The 23,558-nt window shown below is 39.8% G+C and overlaps 1 protein-coding gene across 1 annotated transcript in view; it reads right to left on the bottom strand.

Annotated features, from left to right (window-relative positions):
* The window catches only part of LOC124287252, a 39,446-nt gene extending 17,795 nt beyond the window's left edge, over nucleotides 1-21,651 (bottom strand). Inside the window, exons 1-2 of the mRNA XM_046723748.1 lie at nucleotides 20,873-21,651; nucleotides 10,299-10,631 (exon numbers count right to left, since the gene is read on the bottom strand). Of these exons, the coding sequence (XP_046579704.1) occupies nucleotides 10,299-10,631; nucleotides 20,873-21,212 (673 nt within the window). The 5' untranslated portion in view covers nucleotides 21,213-21,651. The remainder of the gene's footprint in view (nucleotides 1-10,298; nucleotides 10,632-20,872) is intronic.
* Nucleotides 21,652-23,558: the final 1,907 nt, after the last annotated feature.

The raw sequence follows: 23,558 nt of genomic DNA, 5'->3' as shown, positions 1-23,558 counted from the left end.
ATTGTCAAAGGAGATGTTGCCAGATCAAACACAACTTTTAGATTACGTGACGTAGAGGTTTTGGTTAAGGAATCCCTTAACAAAATCACGACTGAAACTTGGCAAAACTGTGTCAACAAAGTAGCTAACGTCATTGAACAAGGTTACTGGTCTCGGGATGGCTTACAACAGGCAACTGTGGCACCACTTGTCATCCCTTTAAGTCGCGACTATGACACTACGACAGACGAGGAACCGACAGGTCTCACGGAATAGATTTTGAGATGTCCCCCGCAAAGACTGTCTGTTCCGTGTCTGCGGTTTCACCCCGCCGCGACAGATAACAACTTTTGCTTTTTCAATCATGATAGTTTCTTAAACAACTTTTTTGGTGGAGTCCGGTAAATTTTCAAATATCAGAAAGCTGTTGGGTATTAGTAAATGATAAACATGTGTACTATTTATATTTATGTGGCAATTTTGTACAATGATAAAATTTGCAATTCATCGGTCCGTTTCTGACTCAAACGGACTGTAGACGCCAAAAGAAACGTTACCCTCCTACCTTTATGAATTACTGAAAAACTATGAAAGATATTTTAGAAGGTTTTAGTTTACAAGAAAGCTTAACTCCACAGCTTTATGCAAATCACGAAAAAAAAATCTCAAATGCATTCATATTTGGGTGAAATGCATCTTTTTCAGAAGAGTTAAATTGTCCTATATTCGTCCATGACGAAATAAACCAGTAATAGTGATTTTGATGTCCAAAGAAAGGAAATAATCTTCTGCTTTGGGACAATGATAAACCATTTAAAGTCACCATTTTTCAACTATTAAAACAAGAAACAACTGTTGTAGAGTGTGTAAAATTGTAAAATAAACAATGCTATGATTCCAGTCTTTTAAAACATTGTCAGCTGATTTGCATGAGTGAAAACAAGTAAAACGTGTCTTTGATATTGTGAAAAAATGTTTAGGAACATCTACAATTATCTTTGTTAACCTATTTTGCTTTCAAAGTAACATTTTTCCATTTCCATTTTACACATAGCAATATCAATCGCCAAAACGCAGCAATATTCAAACAGTATTTGCATCCATTTAACATGTAGAATGATTCTATAGGGTATAAAGAGAGCCTAGAAGACATGATCTGATACACAAGTACGAGAAATATGCCACGATTAACAGCTGAAGGGAGAGAAAGGGCCATTGGGATGGTGCAGATGGGGTCGACATACAATGCTGTTGCCAACGTCCACGGATGCCACCGGGGCCCTGAGCTGATGATGAGCCTTACCAGCCTGACTGTGCCATGATCACCCGAACCCGTTCTGATGCGTACTATTTTTAATTTGTAAAACATAATAATAAATAAATATTTTTCTATAGCGCCTAACTTCCATCCATTAAGGTTGCTCAGTGGCACTTTGTACAGGAGATATAAAATAAATTCATTCAGAATAGCTAGTCAAAGGCTTGCTTGAAGAGGTGTGTCTTTAAGAGTCTTAACATGAGGTTTGTCGGAGACAGTCCATATAGGAAGAGATAGATCTTTCCACAGTAGAGGAGCTGAGGTAGAGAAGGCTCGATCACCCATTGATGATTTCATGACTGGGACTGACAGTCGAAGATGGGCAACAGAACGGAGAGTAAGGGTTGGTTGGTATAAACTGACAAGACTTCTGAGATAGTGACACGATGATTCATCATAGATACAGTTTTCGGCTGGAAGAAGTATCTTGTACTGAATCCTGAAATTCACGGGCAGCCAGTGGAGGGCCTTTAGGTGTTAAATGCTCAGTTTGCGGCGTGCGTGATAAACAAACCCTTGCTGCTGCAACCTGGATTCGCTGTAACTTTGTGATCAGAGATGAAGGAATATGGAAGAAAAGGGAATTATCCAAGGGAGTAATCCAGTCGTGATGTGATGAGAGTCTGCATAGGAAGTTTGTCGTTTCAAGGCCAAGAACATGGCGGATTTTACTGATGTTGTGAATGTAGAAGAAGAAAGTTTTGCTCAAGTTCTTGACATTTTGGCGGACAGGTAGCATTTGATCGACGTCGCAGAATTAAAAGGTTGTATCTGCAGATCTGCAAATTTTTAAACTTCTGAGATAATCAAGAAAAACTGTTTTAAACACGTACTTCTTGAGATGATGATTTGAAGTTTTTCATATCAGCAAAGCCGTAAGGAAGGAGTATCTTAATACTATGTACCTTATTGTATGTCCATTTTAAGATGAATTATTCACTTTTTAATGTTTAATGACTTTCTTCTTCTGACATTTGTCTTGAAGTTCGCCCACGTAATGGTCGTAAGTGACACATGCTGCCTTTTGATACTTTGTAGAAATCTACGCTAAGGCTGTAAATGGCACTTACGTCCTTTCAGGTGACCATGATAATCTACCCTATACGCACAGATACGTCCAGATTGGCATTCCTGTTTGCACGCCATATTGGGGGATCTCTGTGCAGGACTTTTAATGAAGTAATTGCAAATAAATCTCTTCTCTGGTAGGTTTTAAATATTGTAAAGCTTATTTGGTGAACGGATGGCATGTTTGCTGATGTTTTGCAAACCTATGATGAAAAACAAATTCCAGGTTAGTATTTGCAGGGATCTTTACTCAACTGAGCAATATCAATCTATAACATCAGTTACTTAAAAAAGAGCAATCACAACTGAACATAAGACTTCCCAACCTCAATATCCATGAGCAAAAAAATATCCTAAATGCATTTTTCTTCTGGAATATACCTAGCCATATGCAAACTGATACTCAGTTAAGGAAACTGAATAAACTAGCCATGGACATGGTTATGGTTTCACTCACACCAATTAAATCAAGTTACACGATTTTCTGTTCAAATAACGGTAAACTCTTTCAAACATTAAACGAATGATTAAAGAACAGCACTTCAACAACATATTTCCTGAGAAACAGAACTTATTTCAACAACTTATTTCAAATATCTGAATCAGAGCTCTCTTCTTCGTCTGGCTCGGGAAGTCTGTCTTTGCTGTGGTCACCATGTGCCAGTGATGTGTAGAAATGCCTGCAATTATCTGGAATAAGGCCTTTGGAACACAAGTTTGACAAATCTCTGTACTTGGCATCGCTAATAGGTATGGCTTCAGAATACAAAGGTCTAACTTCAACACCTTTGAGAGATTTAGCACGTTGTCCAGTTGCATGCCTGATATTGGTTCTGTTGATTGAGAAAGAGCGGTATTCATCTCCAAAATCATATTTGAAGAAAACGTTCTCAGGTTCATCCTTTCTGTACTAAAATGAGTGAATCCTTGTCCACTCAACTTTGGTTCCATCAGTGGCTCTGTTTCTGTTTTTCACCAGAGTATCAACAATAGATTTGAAGTTGTAGACACTACTACAGTCAACCTCAATCACTTTGTAATGAGGAGGTTTTTGCTTTGCATTTCGAACAGCAGCCATCCATTCCATTGGGGTGTACAATTCTGCATATTTTGTGTACCTCTCTATTGTTGCATGTACAGAGTCCCCTTCCATTTGTGAATGCCCTCTTTCAAAGTAATTATGTGTAATCATCTTGATTGGAAGATTTGCAACTGAAAGCAAACACACTGTCGCAAACTGAATGTTTCTTTGTTGGCCAGTGCAACTGTCTGAGTAGGAGATAAGTTCGTCCACAGGTCCCAAGGTTTTGTTGTATTCAAACAGACAAGAAGCAATCTTGCAACTTCCTCTTTTGGCTTTAGTTTCATCCCACATGTAGCAGTTAACATTGTGCGTCGCCATGTCATAGACAGATAAGTTATACGTTGCAAGCTTCCTACTGTAATAAAACTCGCAAACTGTAGATTTGGGAGTGATGAGAACTTTCTGCAAATCAAAATTTACTACTTTTATTGCACTGTTGGATTTTGCCCTTGTCTTATCAGCTTCCTTTAAGGTTCGTGCTTGCATTTTACGACGAGTGTGATCCTCCAGTTTGGGTTTGTTGATCAATTTGTCTTCTTGACACATGTTTTGGTATGAGAAACAAAACGAGCAATTATCCTTTTTGGGTACATGGAAACCTAGGTTGAATTCAGTTCTGAATATTGAGCTGTATATGTGCTGCTTGACGGGAAGGTGATTGTTTATTTGGCCTTCTTCTCTATACAGTCTGTACATTTTTGAAATTGAGAGATCCTTTGAAAGATATTGCCTTTGCGAAGTTAGCCTGCAATAGTGAGAGTCTACTTTAGGAAAAGACATTATGTGATCCCGAACTCGACTGCGTTCTACCTGTGGAATTTTGGTCTTCGGACTCATCTTCCCTCTTTGGTCAACAGAGTGAATAGTGTTCCTTTGCATAATCGTGTAATACACGGTCTTTTCACCTATGCCTAAAGTTGATAGGAAAAATGCTTTGCACACTTGCAGCATGTTTGTGTCAGATGGGAGATGGTACTCATACGTCTGGCTACGTCTTGAAGCAGACCCTTTTTTTCGTACGTCTGTTTTTCTCAGTTGCCTTTACATGACGTTTCAAAAAGTCACGTTGTCTTTCATAAGATAATTTCCAATAGGATGAGAAAACATGATGTCTGTCATCATCTTTGAATGTTCTGCAGAAATATTTGCATTTACATGGACATTGTTTGCATTCTCTCATTGGGACTCTTTTTCCTCGTGTATTTGTGTACTCCTCTCCATTGTTTCTTTTTCATTTCCGTTCATTTGATTTCCATTTTTCAGGGTTGCGAGTACGACTTCTTGACATCCGTGGCTGCTGCTTATCACTATCTTCATCGCCTATTTGTGGTCCCCCATCATCTCCATCATTTGTATCAAAGTTTTTTTCTGTGTTTTCGGAAGTTACTGGTGACAAAACTTGATTTGTATTGGTTTTGGATGTCTTTTGGCGTTTACGCTTCAGTAATTCTTTCATATTTGTGTCACTGTCATCCGTAGAATCAGATAAAGAATCTGGTAGTCTGTACTCATCACCAGATGATTCATACTCGTCCTGTGAACATGAGTCACTGATATCCTGGAGTGATTTCACTTTACAAATGCCGGTTGTGTCCCCTTCTGTTGTGTTATCAAACGATGATAGCAAAGTGGGTTTGCTGGAAAGAGTTGCTTGATCACAAGTACTAGATTCAAGAAGATCGGAATTGAAACTTATGTCTTCAGGTGTTGATGTACCGCTGCATAACTCCATGGAAGTTACAGGATACCCATCATTGTTGGATGTAAATAGAGCATTGGACAACAGATGACTCAGGGGTATGTCATCATCTGAGTCAAACTGGATGTCAGCATTATTTGAGGTTACCTTCATCAGTGTACAATGACTGATAGAAGCGTTATCTCCATCATCAGATGACTGAAGATTGACATCATTTGAGGAAACTTCTATGATATGTGAAACTGGGATCTGGTTGATGTCAACTGTACACGGATTGGTTTTCATCAAGTCACTCTTTGATGTAGATGTCTGACTATGGCTTGAGAGACTGGAGTAATTGTGAATTTGCAGATTGTCCAATGGTAGAGAATGCTGATCCACTTCTCTACTCTGCTCAGTAAAGCTTGGTATGTTATCAGCCTTGGTATGAAGCACTGGAAACTGACTCAGATCAGGACGCTCTGCATGCTCATGTGTACTAGCTTGGATACAATATTCACGGAATGTCGTATCCTTAGAGGTAAGAATCTCCTCAGCTCTACAGGCATCCATCTGCTGCTCATCACAGGTAAGAATCCTCTCAGCTCTACAGTCATCCACCTGCTGCTCCTCACAGGTTAGAATCTTCTCTGCTCTACAGGCATCCACCTGCTCATCACAGGTAAGAATCTTCTCTGTTCTACTGTCATCCATCTGCTGCTCCTCACAGGTTAGAATCTTCTCTGCTCTACTGTCATCCACCTGCTGCTCCTCACATGTTAGAATCTTTTCTGCTCTACTGTCATCCACCTGCTGTTCCTCACAGGTTAGAATCTTCTCTGTTCTACAGCCATCCACCTGCTGCTCCTCACAGGTTAGAATCTTCTCTGTTCTACAGTCATCCACCTGCTGCTCCTCACAGGTTAGAATCTTCTCTGCTCTACAGTCATCCACCTGCTGCTCCTCACAGGTTAGAATCTTCTCTGCTCTACAGTCATCCACCTGCTGCTCCTCACAGGTCAGAATCTTCTCTGCTCTACTGTCATCCATCTGCTGCTCATCACAGGTAAGAATCTTCTCTGTTCTACTGCCATCCACTGCCATCCATCTTCTGTTCTACTGCCATCCATCTGCTGCTCCTCACAGGTAAGAATCTTCTCTGCTCCGCTCTCATCCATCTGATGGTCCTTACTGGTAAGAATCGTCTGTGTTCCACTGTCTTCCAACTGCTGCTCATCACAGGCAAGAAACTTCTCTGCTCCATTGTGTTCCTGTACTCTACGGGCAAGAGCCTGAGAAATACTGTTTTCAATTTCCTCAAAACTTGAGACAAGCGCTTCAATAAAACTATCATCTGACAACTCATCTTCATTAATATGACTCGCGGCAACAGTGTCATTCAGTAGTGGAAGATTGGCTGGTGAAGTTTCACTAATGTTGACGTCAACTTTTTCATTCATGCAGATACTAGCTTCGTCACAAGTGCCATCTGACATTTCAGTATCACCGTTATTGGTATCAGTAATATTCAATGAAATATCATCTTCACCCGTGACACTAGTTTCAACCTTCTCACGTGACTGTTTTCCCTTTCGTCGCCGACCCATTGTTTTGATCTGTTAACTAGCACCTACTCTGGATTAGCACTCAATACGTCCAAAACGATAAGGATGACGAACGTACAACCTTTTGACTGCACAAACGTAACTGTAATTACATTCAACAGCTTGTATGCCTACTTTAAATCTTTCAGATCTGTTGAATACAAAAAGCAAGAGTCACTTGTTATCCATGTGTTTCCAAAGTTATAACACAGTTCCTACAACGTCCGTTTGGGAAACTATTTAAATTCGTCCCAAAGACCAGTGTCCTAGAATATCGTACTCTTCATTTCCATTGTCCTGCAACAAAGAAGATGAAATTATTAGTGTAAATGTATTGATGAAATAACTGTTATATGACTACCAAATCAGGTGACAAAGTGTCGCAAGTGTCAGTTACGACCCTGAAATGATATATGAGAATCAGCATAGGGCTTACACTTACGACCTTATTATTTATCACAACTTTCCTCACAAAATGTACAATAATATCAAAATATATTCCACATGTTTGTGTAAATGTGCAATAGCAACCATACACACAGCATTATATTTCAGTTATTTAAGTCCCTGCATTGCATGTTAACTGTATACATACCTAATTTCTGTCACAGTTCACACATTGCGTGTTTCCTGGGCTCGATGGTCACGTGATGATGTAGTTTCAGCGGTATGATATTGCAAATGCATTAAAAACAAAACATGGATACTTTGGTCAATGAAATGTAATATTAGACCCATCCTGTTCATACTGTACTTTCATAGAACTTCAAATTTGACATAATTTCACCATGTACAATTACAATATATCTACTTTGTCGGATGTGCCACTTACGACTCCTCGTTTTTCCGCTAGATCGTAAACTTAACAGCAGAAGGTCGTAACTGAGTTCTGGGTGTCACTTACGCCTTTTTAATACTTCGTTCAACAGTGCATGATTACATACGACCTTTGTTAAATTCAATATATTTTAAAAATGACTTGAGATAAATGCACAATTTTTTTGAGAATATGCACAACTCCAATACAAATAGAAAGAGAACAAAAAAGGTTTTTGGCTGTAAGTGTCAGATACGACTATTTAATTCTGCGACGTCGATAAAAAGTATAGTTTTTTGTTTCATTTTAACGATGATCCTGCCCATGTTCCCATATGGGAACATACCTGTATCTCTAGAACCGTTCGAGATATCAGTATGACATTTTGGATATTTCTTAGTTACACCATTATGAGACTCTCCTGTAAATTTGAAGTGACAATGGGATTTAGTACCGGTATGATAAAGGTTAACCACTAGGCCATTAAGGTACCATGTAATGCAACAAATCAAAACGAAGGTAACATACCAACCACAAATATAAACTCTCCTATACCTTAAATTTACTGAAATAACACCTGTTATCAGCCCTATTTGATAGTGATTCATGCAAACATGCGTATAATATTTTACGGTACGGTGGTCATTCAGAGGTTGCGTGTGTTTTTTAAATGTGTTTTGCTAAAAAATATTAACAGGGTGAATGATCAACCACCTGAACACCTGGTGTCATCACAGATTTTAGTGATCCATTCATGTAATTTCCACAGCAATTTTTCAATTTTAGAAATGTTTCCCTGTGCCTCCCATAAAACGTTTTGAAAGTGAAACTGATGACCCTTGTGTTGAAACTTTAAAAATCAACTTGGGTGTTTTTGCACCTTAGGGTCCTACGAATCTTCAAGCGACAGGGCTATTGAGGCTTCCCATGCTTCCTTACTGAGGTGATAGTTAATCTAAAGGTAATCCAAAATGTATGAAGAATTTGATTTGAACGGCTTGAGTAATTTGAACGTGAAAATGTGGGTACTGTCGTTTAAGGTGCAATAACATTTACAATCCGTCCTTAGTGCGTGTCAGAAACGGATTTTCTCACACACGCACGCTGCTGGTCAATACTCTCACGTCGGCAACGTCTTCTGTGGTGATCATTTGGTAATGATATTCCGCTTTTAAAGGTCTAATCGACTGCATAACGTCGTCGTCACACAAAAACAGACTTGCCCCAGTTATTACAATCGTGAGGGTTATCAACGTGGTTGACTGGTCTGTGTAACCGTTGAATTTCCTATTAAACCAGGAGCCGGTGGGGTAGCCTAGTGGTTAAAGCGTTCGCTCGTCACGCCGAAAGCCCGGGTTTGATTCCCCACACGGGTACAATGTGTGAAGTCCATTTCTGGTGTCCCCCGCTGTGATATTGCTGGAGTAATACTAATAGCGGCGTAAAACCCAACTCACTCACTCACTCACTATGAAACCAGAAAGGACCTTTGTTCAAAACGATTTTTGTCCGAACAAACCACTCCCACCCTGACAGAGACCCGTGAAGATCCGGGTTAGAATTGGTCTTCAGCATCCCATGCTTGTCGTAAAAGGCGACTAACGGGATCAGGTGGTCAGGCTCGCTGACTTGGTTGACACATGTCATTGTATCACACTTGTGTAGATTGATGCTCAAAATCTTGATCACTGGATTGTCTGGTCAAGACTCGACTATACAGACCGCCGCCATATACATGTACCTGGAATATTGCTGGGTGCGGCGTTAAACAACGAACCAACCCACCCTGACAGATGCACATGGGTAATACTTATCTGTACACATGGGCTTATCTTGACCCTGGAAAGACTGACTGACTGAGTTTGGTTTTACGCCGCTTTTAGCAATATTCCAGCAACATCACGGCGGGGGACACCAGAAATGGGTTTCACACATTGTACCCATGTGGGGATTCGAACCCGGGTCTTCGGCATGACGAGCCAACGCTTTAACCATTAGGCTACCCCACCGCCCCTGACCCTGGAAAGAAGACCTTAAGATACCTTTGACTGGATTTCATTATTCTAAATGATGAGGTTCAATATTCATATTTCATGTAAAAGTAAGATAAGGTGCAACTGGAAATATATTCGCATTGCTGCAGCCAATAGCTGGAAGGCCAGAAAAATGCCGGAGTTTAACATATAATTAGAGTTATCTGCCCCTGGAAAATGTAAATAAGTTTGGCAGGTTCGAGAAGTGCGGATTGGATACCTGCCCGAAAACAGCTTATTCACCAGAGAACGGATATTCAAGAAAATGCTAGATACTTGTGACTGCACTTACACTAGTTGTACTGCCTCATTCATACTGCCGTTTAGTTCAGTACATATCGATTATAGGTACAGCGTTTGCGTTTCAAAATAGAAATCACCAGTTCACTTAACTGGGATTTCTCCAAAATGGAGCTTTCGAATTATCAAGGATTTGTTTTCGTCTTGTTTATTATCCATGTTTTAGTCCTTGACGGGGCGTAGGGGTAGTATGATGGTTAAAGCGTGCTCTTGCCACGCTGAACATCCGAGTTCGATTTCCCACATGGGTATACGTACAATATGTGAAGCCCATTTCTAGTGTTCCCCGTCGTGATATTACTGGTATATTGCTAAAACGGCGTAAACGCATAGTCACTTTAATCTTTGACACATGTAAAGGAAAAGGAAAATATTACATGTACACTGAACATTAATTTGGCCTTTCTTGCATCTCACCTTTGGTAAAAAACGTTGATCCCAGTGCCCGTTCCAGGCCTGCTTGGTCTTTACTTAGCACTAACATATGATATGAAACAAGTGTTCTCCATAGGTCCCCAGTGCTGGACTTCTGAACGCTTTGCGACACCCAGTTAATCATCACAGCATTGATGTCGGTGTAGAACTTGACGGCGTCGGATACGGCGACAGTCCCCGGCTCCAGGGTCTCTCTGAATGCCTTGATGTGATTGTGGAAAGTTTCCAGAGTCTTGAAGTGTGGAATTGATGACGATGGCCACATTGATAAAGAGTTGATAGCCTCGTCAGACCTTTCCCTGGCTCTATGGAGAGCTGGAAGTGGAATCAAAACAGGTTGGCGTTACTCATACAATAACCTGTGACAGATGATTAAAACTAATATGTATGGCAATGGAATGAGAATTGTAATGCCTTTAATGTATTAGTAGCTTGTGTGTTACGCTGCGCTTTCATCAATAGAAGAAGATCCGGGTTAGAATTAGTTTTCAGCAACCCATGCTTGTCGTAAGAGGCGAGTAACGGATCGGGAGGTCAGGCTCGCCGACATGGTTGATACATATCATCGTATCCCAGTTGTGTAGATCGATGCTCATGCTGGTGATCACTGGGTTGTCTGGTCGAATATTTCATATAGCTAGAATATTGCTAAGTGCGGAATTAAACAACAATCAAGCAAACAAGTTTTTCATCAATATATAATTTATCGTATTTTCACCACATATTGTATTTGGGATTACACTTTCTCAGTAAGTGCAGATTCCAGTACTTTTGTTGTTTTGAGTCGTATCCGGGATTCGAACCAACACTCTCAGAGTCCTGCACCCAATCACCAGCACACAAACGCAGCGGCCGAGTGGGTTACATGGATGACTGTGTGTGCTGACTATTAGATGCCAGACTGAGAGTGTTGTCAGCTTCTGTATTGTGGATAACACGACGTTTCGGTTCCTATGCTTGCAGATGAAGACCTAATGAAGGAGCAAGCATACACTCCGAAACGTCGTGTTATTCAGAAAAAAGAAGTTGACATCCATAAATCTTCTTTTCTAATGTGAATAAAGCTTGTGAAACAAATTGGCAAATTATATTTACAGATACCGTTAATTTAATATTTATATTTAAGGACACGCGGTTAAGAACACATGCACTAGAAATATCACTGTTAATTGTCCTTTCACCTTAACAACATGGCAATGTCAAAACGTGGGTTGTCATTAGTACAAAATTGCAAGATATAATCTCAGTAATGAAAATGAAACCAGTTATGGCATAAGTAGTTTCCAAAATTATATTGAATTAACACAAGAATGCTTGTTACATCTGTTACTCAAATGGACCCCTGTCAATACCGCCGGTGTACAATACAGATTAGGAATGATCATTGTCATTCAAATGCAAATTTGGTTTCGAATTCCAATAACTTCGCAGTGAGCAGGTGTTGCGTCTAAGGTATTGTATGAATGTTTTTGAACATGATGTCAAAGAAAAGACTCCTGAGATGAAGCCTGAGTTTGTGAAGGATAACGATCTGTCTTTACGTGTAACGTTCAGCTGATACACATACTGTGACAAAGGTTCAGTAGGAGATGTCTGTTCGTGGTCCCAAAGAAATCCATTGTCTGCTACATCTGAGCAAGCTGCTCCATATTATAAAAATCATTTCCTATTCTCTTTATAATAGGTATTATCGTCATATTGATTATTATGTTTTACTTTATGCTACGAAACGTTACGTACATACATGTATTCCTATGAAGGTTCAATACTGTTACCGATATAAGTATAAGTTTGATTTTGCAAACAAAACCACAAGCAGCGAGGCGAAAACGCCAATACTATCAATGTTCTTGAGATGGCAAGCCAACGACTCGTAATTTTGTGTTTTCCAATGTTTGTTTTGACCAAAAATGTTCCCCTTTGTCAAAGGTGACATGAATACAGAAGTAAATATAACCTTTGTAAATCAATATTTCGGTGAAACTGTCAATATGTCACAGAGCAGTCCCGAAAATATAACCATTTAACAGAGACGACAGTATCCATGGGGAGAACTGTCTGGTACCCATAATGTACAATTATAAATACAATTGTTCTGTGGAACCACGTCTCCAGCTGCATAACGATTTTGATTGAGCGTATCCCACTTACATTGTACATATTCCTGTTGCATTGTATATATATTGTACATTAACTACATTGTATCATACCTTGTCACGGTTCGTCTCCTTTCGTTGCTTTCCCAGTTGTGTATATCCATCATCTATATTGTTTGCTATAAGCGGGTTTCCATTTTTCTCATGTGATTACATATTACTATCATATTTGTCCTATATCTACCGCTTTAATAACCTATTATACCACATTTATTATTGTTATACCATTAGTATTTCGAAGATCTGCATTGCCTGAACACCCCTATCTTTCAGCTATAGCAAAGTCAGTACATAGATATCGTATACACTTTCATTAGAATGGGTAATGACATAATCCAACATAGAATTGTTATCGGATCTTTCATGGAACCACACATCGAGCAAGCTCAAACTTTAAAACATCACGTATAAATCTACTAGATTATTTTACAAGCCTTTTCGGCTCATCATTGTGCATCTTCAGCCTAGAGTGTAAGGCGTGGATTGTATTATGTGCCCTGTGTTTTGTGACAGCATCGTTAGGTAACACCAACGCGCTGATCTTATTTCTATTGTTACTTTTGCTTTCTGGTGACATTGAGTTGAACCCTGGCCCTGTGCATGATGTAACTAAATCATTAGACAAGTCTTTACAAATATTTCACCTCAATACGAGAAGCGTGAGGCACAAGCTAGCTCACCTGAACGAATGCCTATCTGAAAACCAAATTATTTGTTTCAATGAGACGCACTTAGATAACTCTATCAGTAACACAAATATAGCATGGGATAGTTTTCACGAACCATTGCGTAAAGATAGAAATGCTTTTGGTGGAGGTGTCATGATCTACGTTAAAAATTATTTGAGTTTTAAAAGACGCTTTGATTTGGAAAACAATAGTGATGAAACAATTTGGTTAGAAATATATTTACCTCAGAAATCGATCATGCTTTGTGCAGTTTATAGACCCCGGGCATGGACGTGACTTTTGGGAGAGATTAGAAAATTCAATAGAGAATTCATTTGACTTTACATCAAAATTTGTACTTGTCGGTGATCTGAATGAAGACCTTTATCAGATAAAATTTCACGTTTAAGAGAGATCATGAACCGAAAGGCATTGTATAATGTTATTAAGGACCCTACACGTGTTAGTAGAACAAGCAGAACTTTATTAGATCCCATATTAATCAGTAACGATATTGACGTGTTTGACAGTGGCGTTATTGATTTCAGTAGTGACATAAGTGATCACAGGGGCACACTGGTTGCCATTAACACAGCTATCTCCATGTCTTTATGTTATACCAGAGATGTATGGTGTTATGATAAAGGCGACTATGAGTTATTGAATAGACATATAAGCAATACTGATTGAATTGTGTGATAACAAACACAACTGATATTGATGAAGCAACAGATGTATTTTATGATCATCTAGGAAGGTATATTAAGGAATGTATTCCATCTAAAAGGTAACGATTAGACCAAATGACAAACCTTGGTACAATTGGAAATACGACGTGAATCAAGAAAACGTAATAGGTTGAGAAAAAAGGCAAAAAGAACTAATAGATGTGAGGATAACGTGGCATATCGTAAACAACGAAATAAAGTTAATAACATGAAGTGTTATGCAAAGGAACAGTATTTTTCGAACCTTGATGAATTTATATCTGAAATGAGCAGAGATAACAAAACCTCATTTTGGAAAATACTCAGAAGGCTAATCAAAGAATCAGGAGCTATGAACCCTATTCCGCCATTACGATCTAATGAATCTGACGAGAGTCCAAATATATTTTCAGACTTTGATAAAGCGGAAGCATTAAACTCATACTTTGCGTCTATTTGTAAATCAGATGATAAAGACAAACCTCTACCCTTATTTGAAATGCGTACATCTAGTAGGCTCAATCACATTGTAGTAAATGAACGTGAAATTGCTGATATTATAAAATGCTTACATGTTAACAAAGCGAGTGGACCTGACCGTATAAGTCATAAACTATTGAAATGTATTGCAGAATCTGTCAGTAAACCATTGTGTTTTTTATTCAATAAATCGTTATCTTCAGGTACCTATCCTAATAGATGGAAAGAAGCTCATGTCATGCCGCTTTATAAAAAAGGACATAAATCTAGTTGCAGTAATTACTGACCCATTTCTTTAATTAGTTGTTTAGGAAAAATCTTTGAAAGAGTTGTCATGAAGCATATGTCTAATTATTTTCTGGACAATAGATTGTTATACAAATATCAGTCCGGATTTCAAGTAGGCCATTCTACGACTCATCAGTTAATAGAACTTCATAACAATATTTGCTCAGCTCTAGATAGACGTGAAGACTATTGCATGGTGTTTTGTGATGTTTCAAAGGCCTTTGACAGAGTGTGGCACCGAGGATTACGGCATAAATTAATAAGCTACGGTATAGGTGAAGAATTACTTAAATGGATACACTGTTACATCAGTGGCAGGACTCAAAAGGTGTTTTTAAATGGTTCATTATCAAATCCCAAATCTCTTGCAGCCAGGGTACCCCAGGGATCAGTCCTTGGCCCCTTTCTGTTTATAGTATATGTTAATGATATTGCCGATGAACTAGATTGTGCTGCACACTTGTTCGCGGATGATACATCAATGGGATTTTCATCTATCAATCACAGGCTTATGCAAGAGACACTCAATAAGAACCTACCATATTTATCAAGCTGGGCAAAACGTTGGCTTGTGATATACAATCCCAACAAAACAGAAGCTATACTTTTCAGTCTTAAGAATAATAATACAATTCTAAATTTAGAATTTGAAACTCAGTGTGTACGTTTGGAAAAATCTCATAAACATCTTGGAGTAACATTTTCTTCTGATTGTAAATGGAACACACATATTGATAACATTGTAAAACAACGTCCTTGATGGTTTCATCAATGAGAAAATTAAAGTTTATGTTAAACAGAGACACTCTTAATAAGATTTATATTGTATTCATAAGACCACATCTTGAATATGCTTGTGAATTGTGGGATGGTTGTTCGGTAGATTTAACCGATAAAATTGAAAAAGTTCAGTTTGAGGCCGCCAGGATAGTTACTGGTTTACCAAAATATGCCACTAGAGATACTCTGATATATGAAACAGGTTGGCAAATGTTAAAAAGAAAGAAGAAGATGTCGTAAATTGTCTTTATTCTATAATATATACAACAAAAATGCTCCATCCTACCTTTGTGATCTTATGCCGCAAACTGTTGAATCTAGGACAAATTATAATCTTAGAAACATTCGTGATCTTTCCCTGTAGTATTCCCGCACAAATCTCTACAGTCAATCATTTTTCCCATCATCTGCACAACTTTGGAATAATCTCCCTTTATATGTTAGAGAATCAGTTTCCCTTAAAAGTTTTAAATCGCATATAAGCTCGCGTAAGTCAAAAGCACCAGGATATTTCTCATTTGGTAATAGAAAACTCAATGTAATTCATACCCAGCTAAGATATTCAAATAGTAGATTAAATGGTGATCTATATAGGATCGGTCTCATAGAACCCCGAATGTAATTGTAAAATGTGAAAATTCTCAACATTATTTTATGGAATGTTCTTTGTATTCTGTTATCAGACAGGAAATGTTTCAAAATATTAGCAGAATTTGTAACATGAAAGCACCAACAAACCTAGACGTACTATTAAAAGGCAGTGCAGATCTTCCGTATAGTGACAATATTCACATTTTAAAGAAGTTCAAAATATATATCAAATTCCAAAAGGTTCAGTGATCAGATATAATGTGTATGATCTAAATAATTCATGTATTCATTGTATTGTATATATCATTTTGTATATATCTTTCTATCCCTGTACATATAGTTTGTTTCACTTTTGCATGTGAAGCACTGTAAATAGGAGAGGGTTTCACTAAGTTGGCATAACTTGTACCCAATCCATTCTCTTGAATAAATATGTTTAAATAAAATCATAATATAATAGTTGATATTAAGGGGTTTCCGGGGCGGTGGGGTAGCCTAGTGGTTAAAGCGTTCGCTCGTCACGCGGAAGGCCCGGGTTAAATTCCCCACATGAATACAATATTGCCAAACGCGGCGTAAAACTAAACTCACTCACTATTAAGGGGTTTCCAGTTTAACAGGATTTGGACTGACGAGGTTTCATTGTAACCAACACACAACCTTGTCAACACTCATTAAATGACAGCAACAGCAATTCATTATACGGATCTGCAAGCCTAATAAAAGTCGAAATGTAATTATGATGTGACGCTTGGAATGGTAACAGTTTAATGGCAGAGATATTAATAATGCCGTTACATTAATACCATTATGAGTATTGATATTGTACTTATAGCTTACCGACCGCCTCCGTGGTGTAGTGGTTAGAGCGTCCGCCCGGAGAGCGGAAGGTCGCGGGTTCAATCCTCGAACGCGTCATACCAAAAGACGTTAAAATATGGTACTTGTTGGTACCTGCCTGGCGCTCGGCATTAATGGGTAAAACAAGGACTGGTCGGCTCGGAGTCAGTATAATGTGTCTGAGTGGGGTATTCATGCTTTACTGCAGCATGGTATCTCAGTGGGCTAGCACTATAAAACCAGCTTAAGTCTGGGCTAGTACAAGCAGCCGCACATACACATACACACGCATGCACGTCGTCATACGAGCGAAATATTCTCAAGCACGATGTAAAACCCAATTTCACCTCGCCTCACCTATTGCTAACCGTGTATCCAACGCAAATAGGACTGGATAAACATTGATACATGTTTCGTTTCTCAACATTAATCTATATATCAATGCCTGTTATTTGATTAGCACTGACAACCCGAATAGTAAACCCATGAAGGTGAAGAGTACTTTTGAGTTCATTATTCCATCAGAGACTCGGGTCTCTGATGACAGAGAGTCTCTCGTTACGCATGCTGAACCAGTTATTGGATGGACAATCACACCATCAGAAGGACCTGAAGATCAATGTCCAGTGTATTTTTCTAATCATTATACAGTCAGCAAGATATCCACACATCAACAGTACTGTGAAACATTATCTTAATATCAAATAATTTGTTTTTAAGGAACAAAGGATATTGTATTTATTAAGCATGCGAAATCGGGATTTTTCACAGATGGATGTAATTGGTAATTACCAATATCAATTTCAACGACGCCGTGAGATGAGATAAAGGGAATATTAGTTAATCATCAATGAATAGTTTATTTATTAAACGCTTAGGCTACAACCGCGATACTTTACCGATTAATCGAACCGAAATCAATTTGTGTAACAAGTCTGTAAGGAAGCTTATTAATGAGATAGAAAGACAGACACGACAGAAAGAAGAAACAAATGTTTGGTAGAGGAATTAAATATTTGTTCATGTATATAGATCATTCCACTAGTTAAATAGCGTGGTATTTGGCTTGAAAATTATGGTTTTGGTTCTAACCAGTAAATGTAATACACTGGGCAAAAAGACGCATAACCAAAATATCAGTTTTCCTTTACATGTTTTATAAAATCGGATTACACAATAAATAACAACCAAATTTTACACAGGGTTAGGCACATGTTTCCTTCACTACATACATCCATTTAATGCTCTAGGGGACATCTGTGTCTGTGACGGCACTTTGACAAAGTCAGTACCCGGTGTGACCACCTCAAGCATCGATAACTGCTCTGCACCGTCTGGGCATGGACTGAAAGAGTCGTCGAATCTTTCGTTATGGAATCCTTCTCCACTTATCCTGCAATGCATGGCTCAGCTGATGAAGCGTCTTTGGTTCTGGTCGTACACGTCTGTCTCACAAATGTTCAATGGGGTTGAGATCCGGCGATTTGGATGGTCATGGCAGCACAGTAACATTGTTGTTGGCAAGAGAATCCATGGTAACACGTGCAGTATGCGCTCTGGCGTTATCTGGAAAATCTCTCTTCTGACGTCATTGGCGGGAATAAGGTGGCGTTGGAGGATTTCATCACGGCAGCGTACTGGAGTTAAGTTTCCCTGCACGATCACCAGATCTGTCCTACCATCGAAGGATATGCTTGCCCACATCATGACAGTGACACCACCGTATCTATCGTTTTTACGAATACAGCATCGAGTGTAGCGTTCATTTCTCCGTCTGTATATACGCATCCTTCCATCATAGCGATACAGCAAGAACCGCGACTCATCACTAAACCAGATCATCATCCTGTGCACTAGGGTCCATGATCGAACGTTTCTGCTCCATTGCAGACGTGCACGACGATAATGATGCGGCAGAACAGGTGCTGCATATGATCGCATTGGTCGTATCCCATGCTGTCGTAGGCGATTTCTGATGGTTTGCGCTGATACTCTGTGAAGTCCAGGAACATTGTTGGCTGTGTATGCTGCACTGACTGTCCGGTTGCGAAGATGCAACACCCGGATGAAGCGGTCCTGCGCCGCAGTTCTCGGTCGATCTCTTGTAGAGTTGTGGAGTCTGTAGCGCTGCCACAGACGGGAGATAGTGCTCTGCCTCACGTTGAAGTTCCTGGCTACTGTTGACTGACATTCTCCAGCTTCCAGACGCCAAATGGCTGTTTCTGCAGTCTTCATTCAGTCTTGGCATCTTAAGGGTCGCATATACGGAACATCTTAGAGTGATTCGCAACGGGACTGCCAGATGTTCATACCCGCCGGTATGAAGCTTTAGCACTCGTAATTTTCTCCATGCGATTTCTCCCAGTTTTAATTCAAGGTGCTGTATTTTGGCGACAATTCACCAAATGTTGTTTTCGTGTGCAATAAATTATTGTAAGGGCTATATTCACAGTTAGCAATGACATTTATATTGATTTCAAGCCTTCATCTTAAAAACATTCTACTTTGAAAAACAGATTTTAGCTATGCGTTTCATTTTTTGACCAGTATATTTCATTCTGTTAATTATGACAATGTGTCAACGACAGCTCCATGATTATCAATGTTAACAGGATCAAAGTGAATTCAAATTGCAGTTTCACTTCTCTGTGCATTAATCAACACCAAGTACCTTCAGGCTCTTCAGTAACGGAATTTGTGCCAACTAACAGTTACACAATAGATCAATGCATACTTACTTCAGTTGAAAGGAATTCTGAGATGATGTAGGACTTGGACCTTTACTACTTTTGTTAAACTAACGATCATGGGTATTTTATTGACAGGCCATTGATAATGATCAACACGATATCTGTTTCCAACGCTCCTTCATCCGACAACGGCGTTTACTGAGGCATGGATAACGGCTTCTTTGACGGCTCTACCAACCGAGCACTGAGTGAGTGAGTGAGTGATCATGGTTTTACGCCGCTTTTAGCAATATTCCAGCAACATCACGCCGGGAGACACCAGAAATGGGCTTCACACATTGCACTCACGTTGCGAATCGAACCCGGGTCTTCAGCGTGACGAGTGAACAGTTTAACCACTATGCTACCCCACCGCCCCTATTGTGTCAGAGGTAACGCGTTTAAGTATATAAGTTATATTACGAATAATTATTCCTTTTAAACATTATGTATATTCATAAGAGAACGCTTTAACCACTCCACCCACCCCCACCCCCACCCCCCCACCCCTAAGGCACCAAGAAGTACGACAATACGTAAGCGAGGTCGTCATATTTGTCTGAATCTTGACAATCACTACAGGGACAGAAAATCAAAAACTATGAAATATTTCACTGAATGTTATGTCTGCCTTATGCACATCTACCTGGCTGATGCGTTCCTTCCTTGATCAAGACATACGAGAGTGACTTCATTCTGTGATATATATATCTGGGTTCTGAGACGACGTGATACTCATATAGCGTACTTAAACTGCCTCAGTGCAGATGCTCCCCAACGTGTGCTTTTACATGGCAGGGAAGCTGTTTTATGATCTGGTGCTAATGTCTAATCCCGACCCAGACGTCGTACTTAGGGTCGTATACAAGACATAATGACTCTGTAATTGTCCTTAACTGATGCCTGGAAAGTAGGACAGAGAGAGAGATTAGGAGAGAGACGGGGTGGATGAGTGGGTGTTGAGATTAGGAAAAGAGAGTCGGGAGAGAAAATGGTAATAGACATACAGAAAGAACAGCGAGTGAGAGAGCGTCAGGAGAGATTTTCGGGAGAGAGAATAGGGAAAGAGATTAAGGAGCGAGAGATAGGAGAGAGAGAGAGTGAGTGAGAGAGAGAGAGCGCGAGTGAGAGAGCGTCAGAAGGAGAGATATTAGGGAGAGAGAAAGGGGGAAAGATTAAGGAGCGAGAGAATGGAGAGAGAGACTGTGAGAGAGCGACAGAGAGAGTTAGATCTGGACTAGAGTCTGTCAGGTAGAGTATATCCGTGTGAGCACACGGTGCATACAAGCACCGACTAAGAGATACAGCAACTCTTACCTTGAAAGACAGTTGCAGCTCCGTTGCTACTAAGGTACAAAGCAGATGTGCCCCTCTCTATCTGCAAGAAATGGACGACGTTGCCTGTCTCGGTACTGAACAGAATCTGACTCCGTAGGTCCCCCATTGTGCTCACGTGGCTGGAGCTGTTGTAGACGTTGATGAGGTTCTGGATGATCATGACGATCACTGGCATCAACGCCACCCCCATGATCAGAGCGGCGTTATTACGCCGACCCTGCGAAGAGTCAAGGTTACCGCACTGGTACCATTTCAGAGAAACGGGTATCTTTTCGCCCTTTTCCTCGGGAACTTCAGAAGCGTCGAAAAATTGCGACATCTTTAATTGAGGATAGTTTCTTTCAGATTCAGTGTCCCATGGAGCTCAAATACATCCGTTTGTTTCGTTGTATTGGAGAAAAATATCACAATAAACAATTAGTTTGAACATTGACGAAGAGGAGTTAATTACTTGTTTTAAAACCACTGCAGTTCTTTGTCAAAGTCTGTTCCGTTTCATGATCTTTGTCATTGACATTAGAGCTGAAGAAAGTGGTGATCATATTCGTTTGTTTCCGTTAGCGAAAATCATCCAGTATAATTCACAGAACCATCCCCTGCCCCACAGAGAGAAATTACTTCTTTCGCATCCAAATGCTCCCAGCAGCTTACTGACATCACGTTGTCAATCCCTCCGAGAAATGTACTGAGACAAACAGCCGGTATATAGCAGCATCAAGAGTGACTCTACCAACAGCCGTCTAAAAGCTTACAAATTACCGCAGTGAGGAGAAGCGATTGGTGGAAGACGTCCGTAGCCTCTTATATCACGCTTAACAGATCGATAGACTGGAATCAGGTCTACTGGAAGCGCTAATCCACACATGGGTTGTGTGTGTGTTAATGTTAACTAATCGACCCCGACTCAGCGGATCTTAATTCTATTATGAATTGGCAATATGAACATTGGAGCGATGAAAGTAAGAAGAGGACAGAGCACCGTAAATGATATCGATATATTGTGTAGGACCTGTTTATCCCTAGAGGATGAGAGTCATATATTGTACGACTGCACCATATTTACGGACATAAGAAAAGAACTAATTCCAAAGAAAAACGATGGACAATTCTCGAAATTCCGAAATCATTGATAATCTAAACGAGGACAACTGTAAACTCTGCTTTACTGTTAAATTGCTTTGGATGTTTAATGTATATGTACAATGGGTGATATGGCCTTTAATACGAATAAGGGGCGGTGGGGTAGCCTAGTGGTTAAAGCGTTGGCTCGTCACGCCGAAGACCCGGGTTCGAATCCCCACATGGGTACATTGTGTGAGGCTCATTCCTGGTGTCCCCCGCCGTGATGTTGCTGGAATATTGCTAAAAGCGGCGTAAAACTAAACTCAGTCAGTCAGTTTAATAGGAATAAACATACATTCGATTCGGAAAATGGGCTGGACACCAATCATGGAGCTCAACTGAATGTACAACACATATACAAAGAATGTAAGCGACTGGTCGGGACAAAGCGATGCCTGTATAGTATCTTTAGCTTCCAGTATGCGATACCTTCATTACAGGTTCTCCCCTCTCCACAACAGCAAAACGTTTTAATTCGGCGTTAAAACACTCATATGTTCACGCTAGGTAACATTGATCAGCCTGCCGTGTAACCCGTGACTACAGCCACAAACATGACATGGTACGTGGGAATGTTTATATTGATTTGAAACTGTGAGCATCGAAGTTCAATACGATCTGATGAGACAAACTTGTTGAGAGCAATGACCACACGTCCTGTATCAGCTTCCAGATAGTGACGTAAAGTGGTGTGCGTGAGTGCACGTGCATGTCTGAATACGCGACGAACGTTTTGTAACAGTAACCTTTGCTTCCATATAGCACAATATAGATTATTTAATATCTGACGGTATATAAGTCACGCAAATATAACCCCCAAAATGTATAAATCAACATTTAACAATCATCATTCGATGAATGGCATTTAGAGGCGCTACACATAAGGAAGTTCTATGTTAGGAGAAACACAACGTTTCAGGGTATTTACTTATTCCTTCATCGGGTTTTCATTAGATTAAGTGTGCAAAATATAATCAAAGTCAGATCAGATATTCTCAAATCTCGACATTAGCCTCCACCGGCGTCATATTGGCGACTCTGCCTTGTCTACTAGCGTCTACACAATCTTGCGCCTGCTTTACTGATCTCATTAAAGAAAATACCTCCTCGATCCCACATCCAACTTTTGTTAACAGCCTCCAATATCCGCTTAGCTTCATTACACAAGCGATTATTTCGACATGCACAAGTCTCTTTTTGCTTTTGTTTCCTTGTTGTTTAACGCCACACTCAGCAATATTCCAGCTCAATCCAGTGATCAACAGCATCGATCTACGCAATTGGGATACGATCACCAAGTCAGCGAGACTGACCACCCGATCCCGTTAGTCGCCTCTTACGACATGCTTGGGTTACTGAAGATCAATTCTAACCCGGGTCTTCACGGGTCTCAGTTTTGTAATTTGTAGTTTGCATGATAATAAACTGTCAGGTGTAAATTTACCGATTGAGATAATTAGCTGCATGTTAGAATTGTTTTTCTTCAACATTAAATTTCAAGTTGCAGAAGACCAGTTGTAACCGGGATCTTGACGGGTCTGGA

This window comes from Haliotis rubra, unplaced genomic scaffold, assembly GCF_003918875.1.
Source record: "Haliotis rubra isolate DU_JTF1 unplaced genomic scaffold, ASM391887v1 Scf4, whole genome shotgun sequence".
Classification (NCBI taxonomy): Eukaryota; Metazoa; Mollusca; class Gastropoda; order Lepetellida; family Haliotidae; genus Haliotis; species Haliotis rubra.
This window is presented reverse-complemented; position numbering and strand designations above follow the sequence as displayed.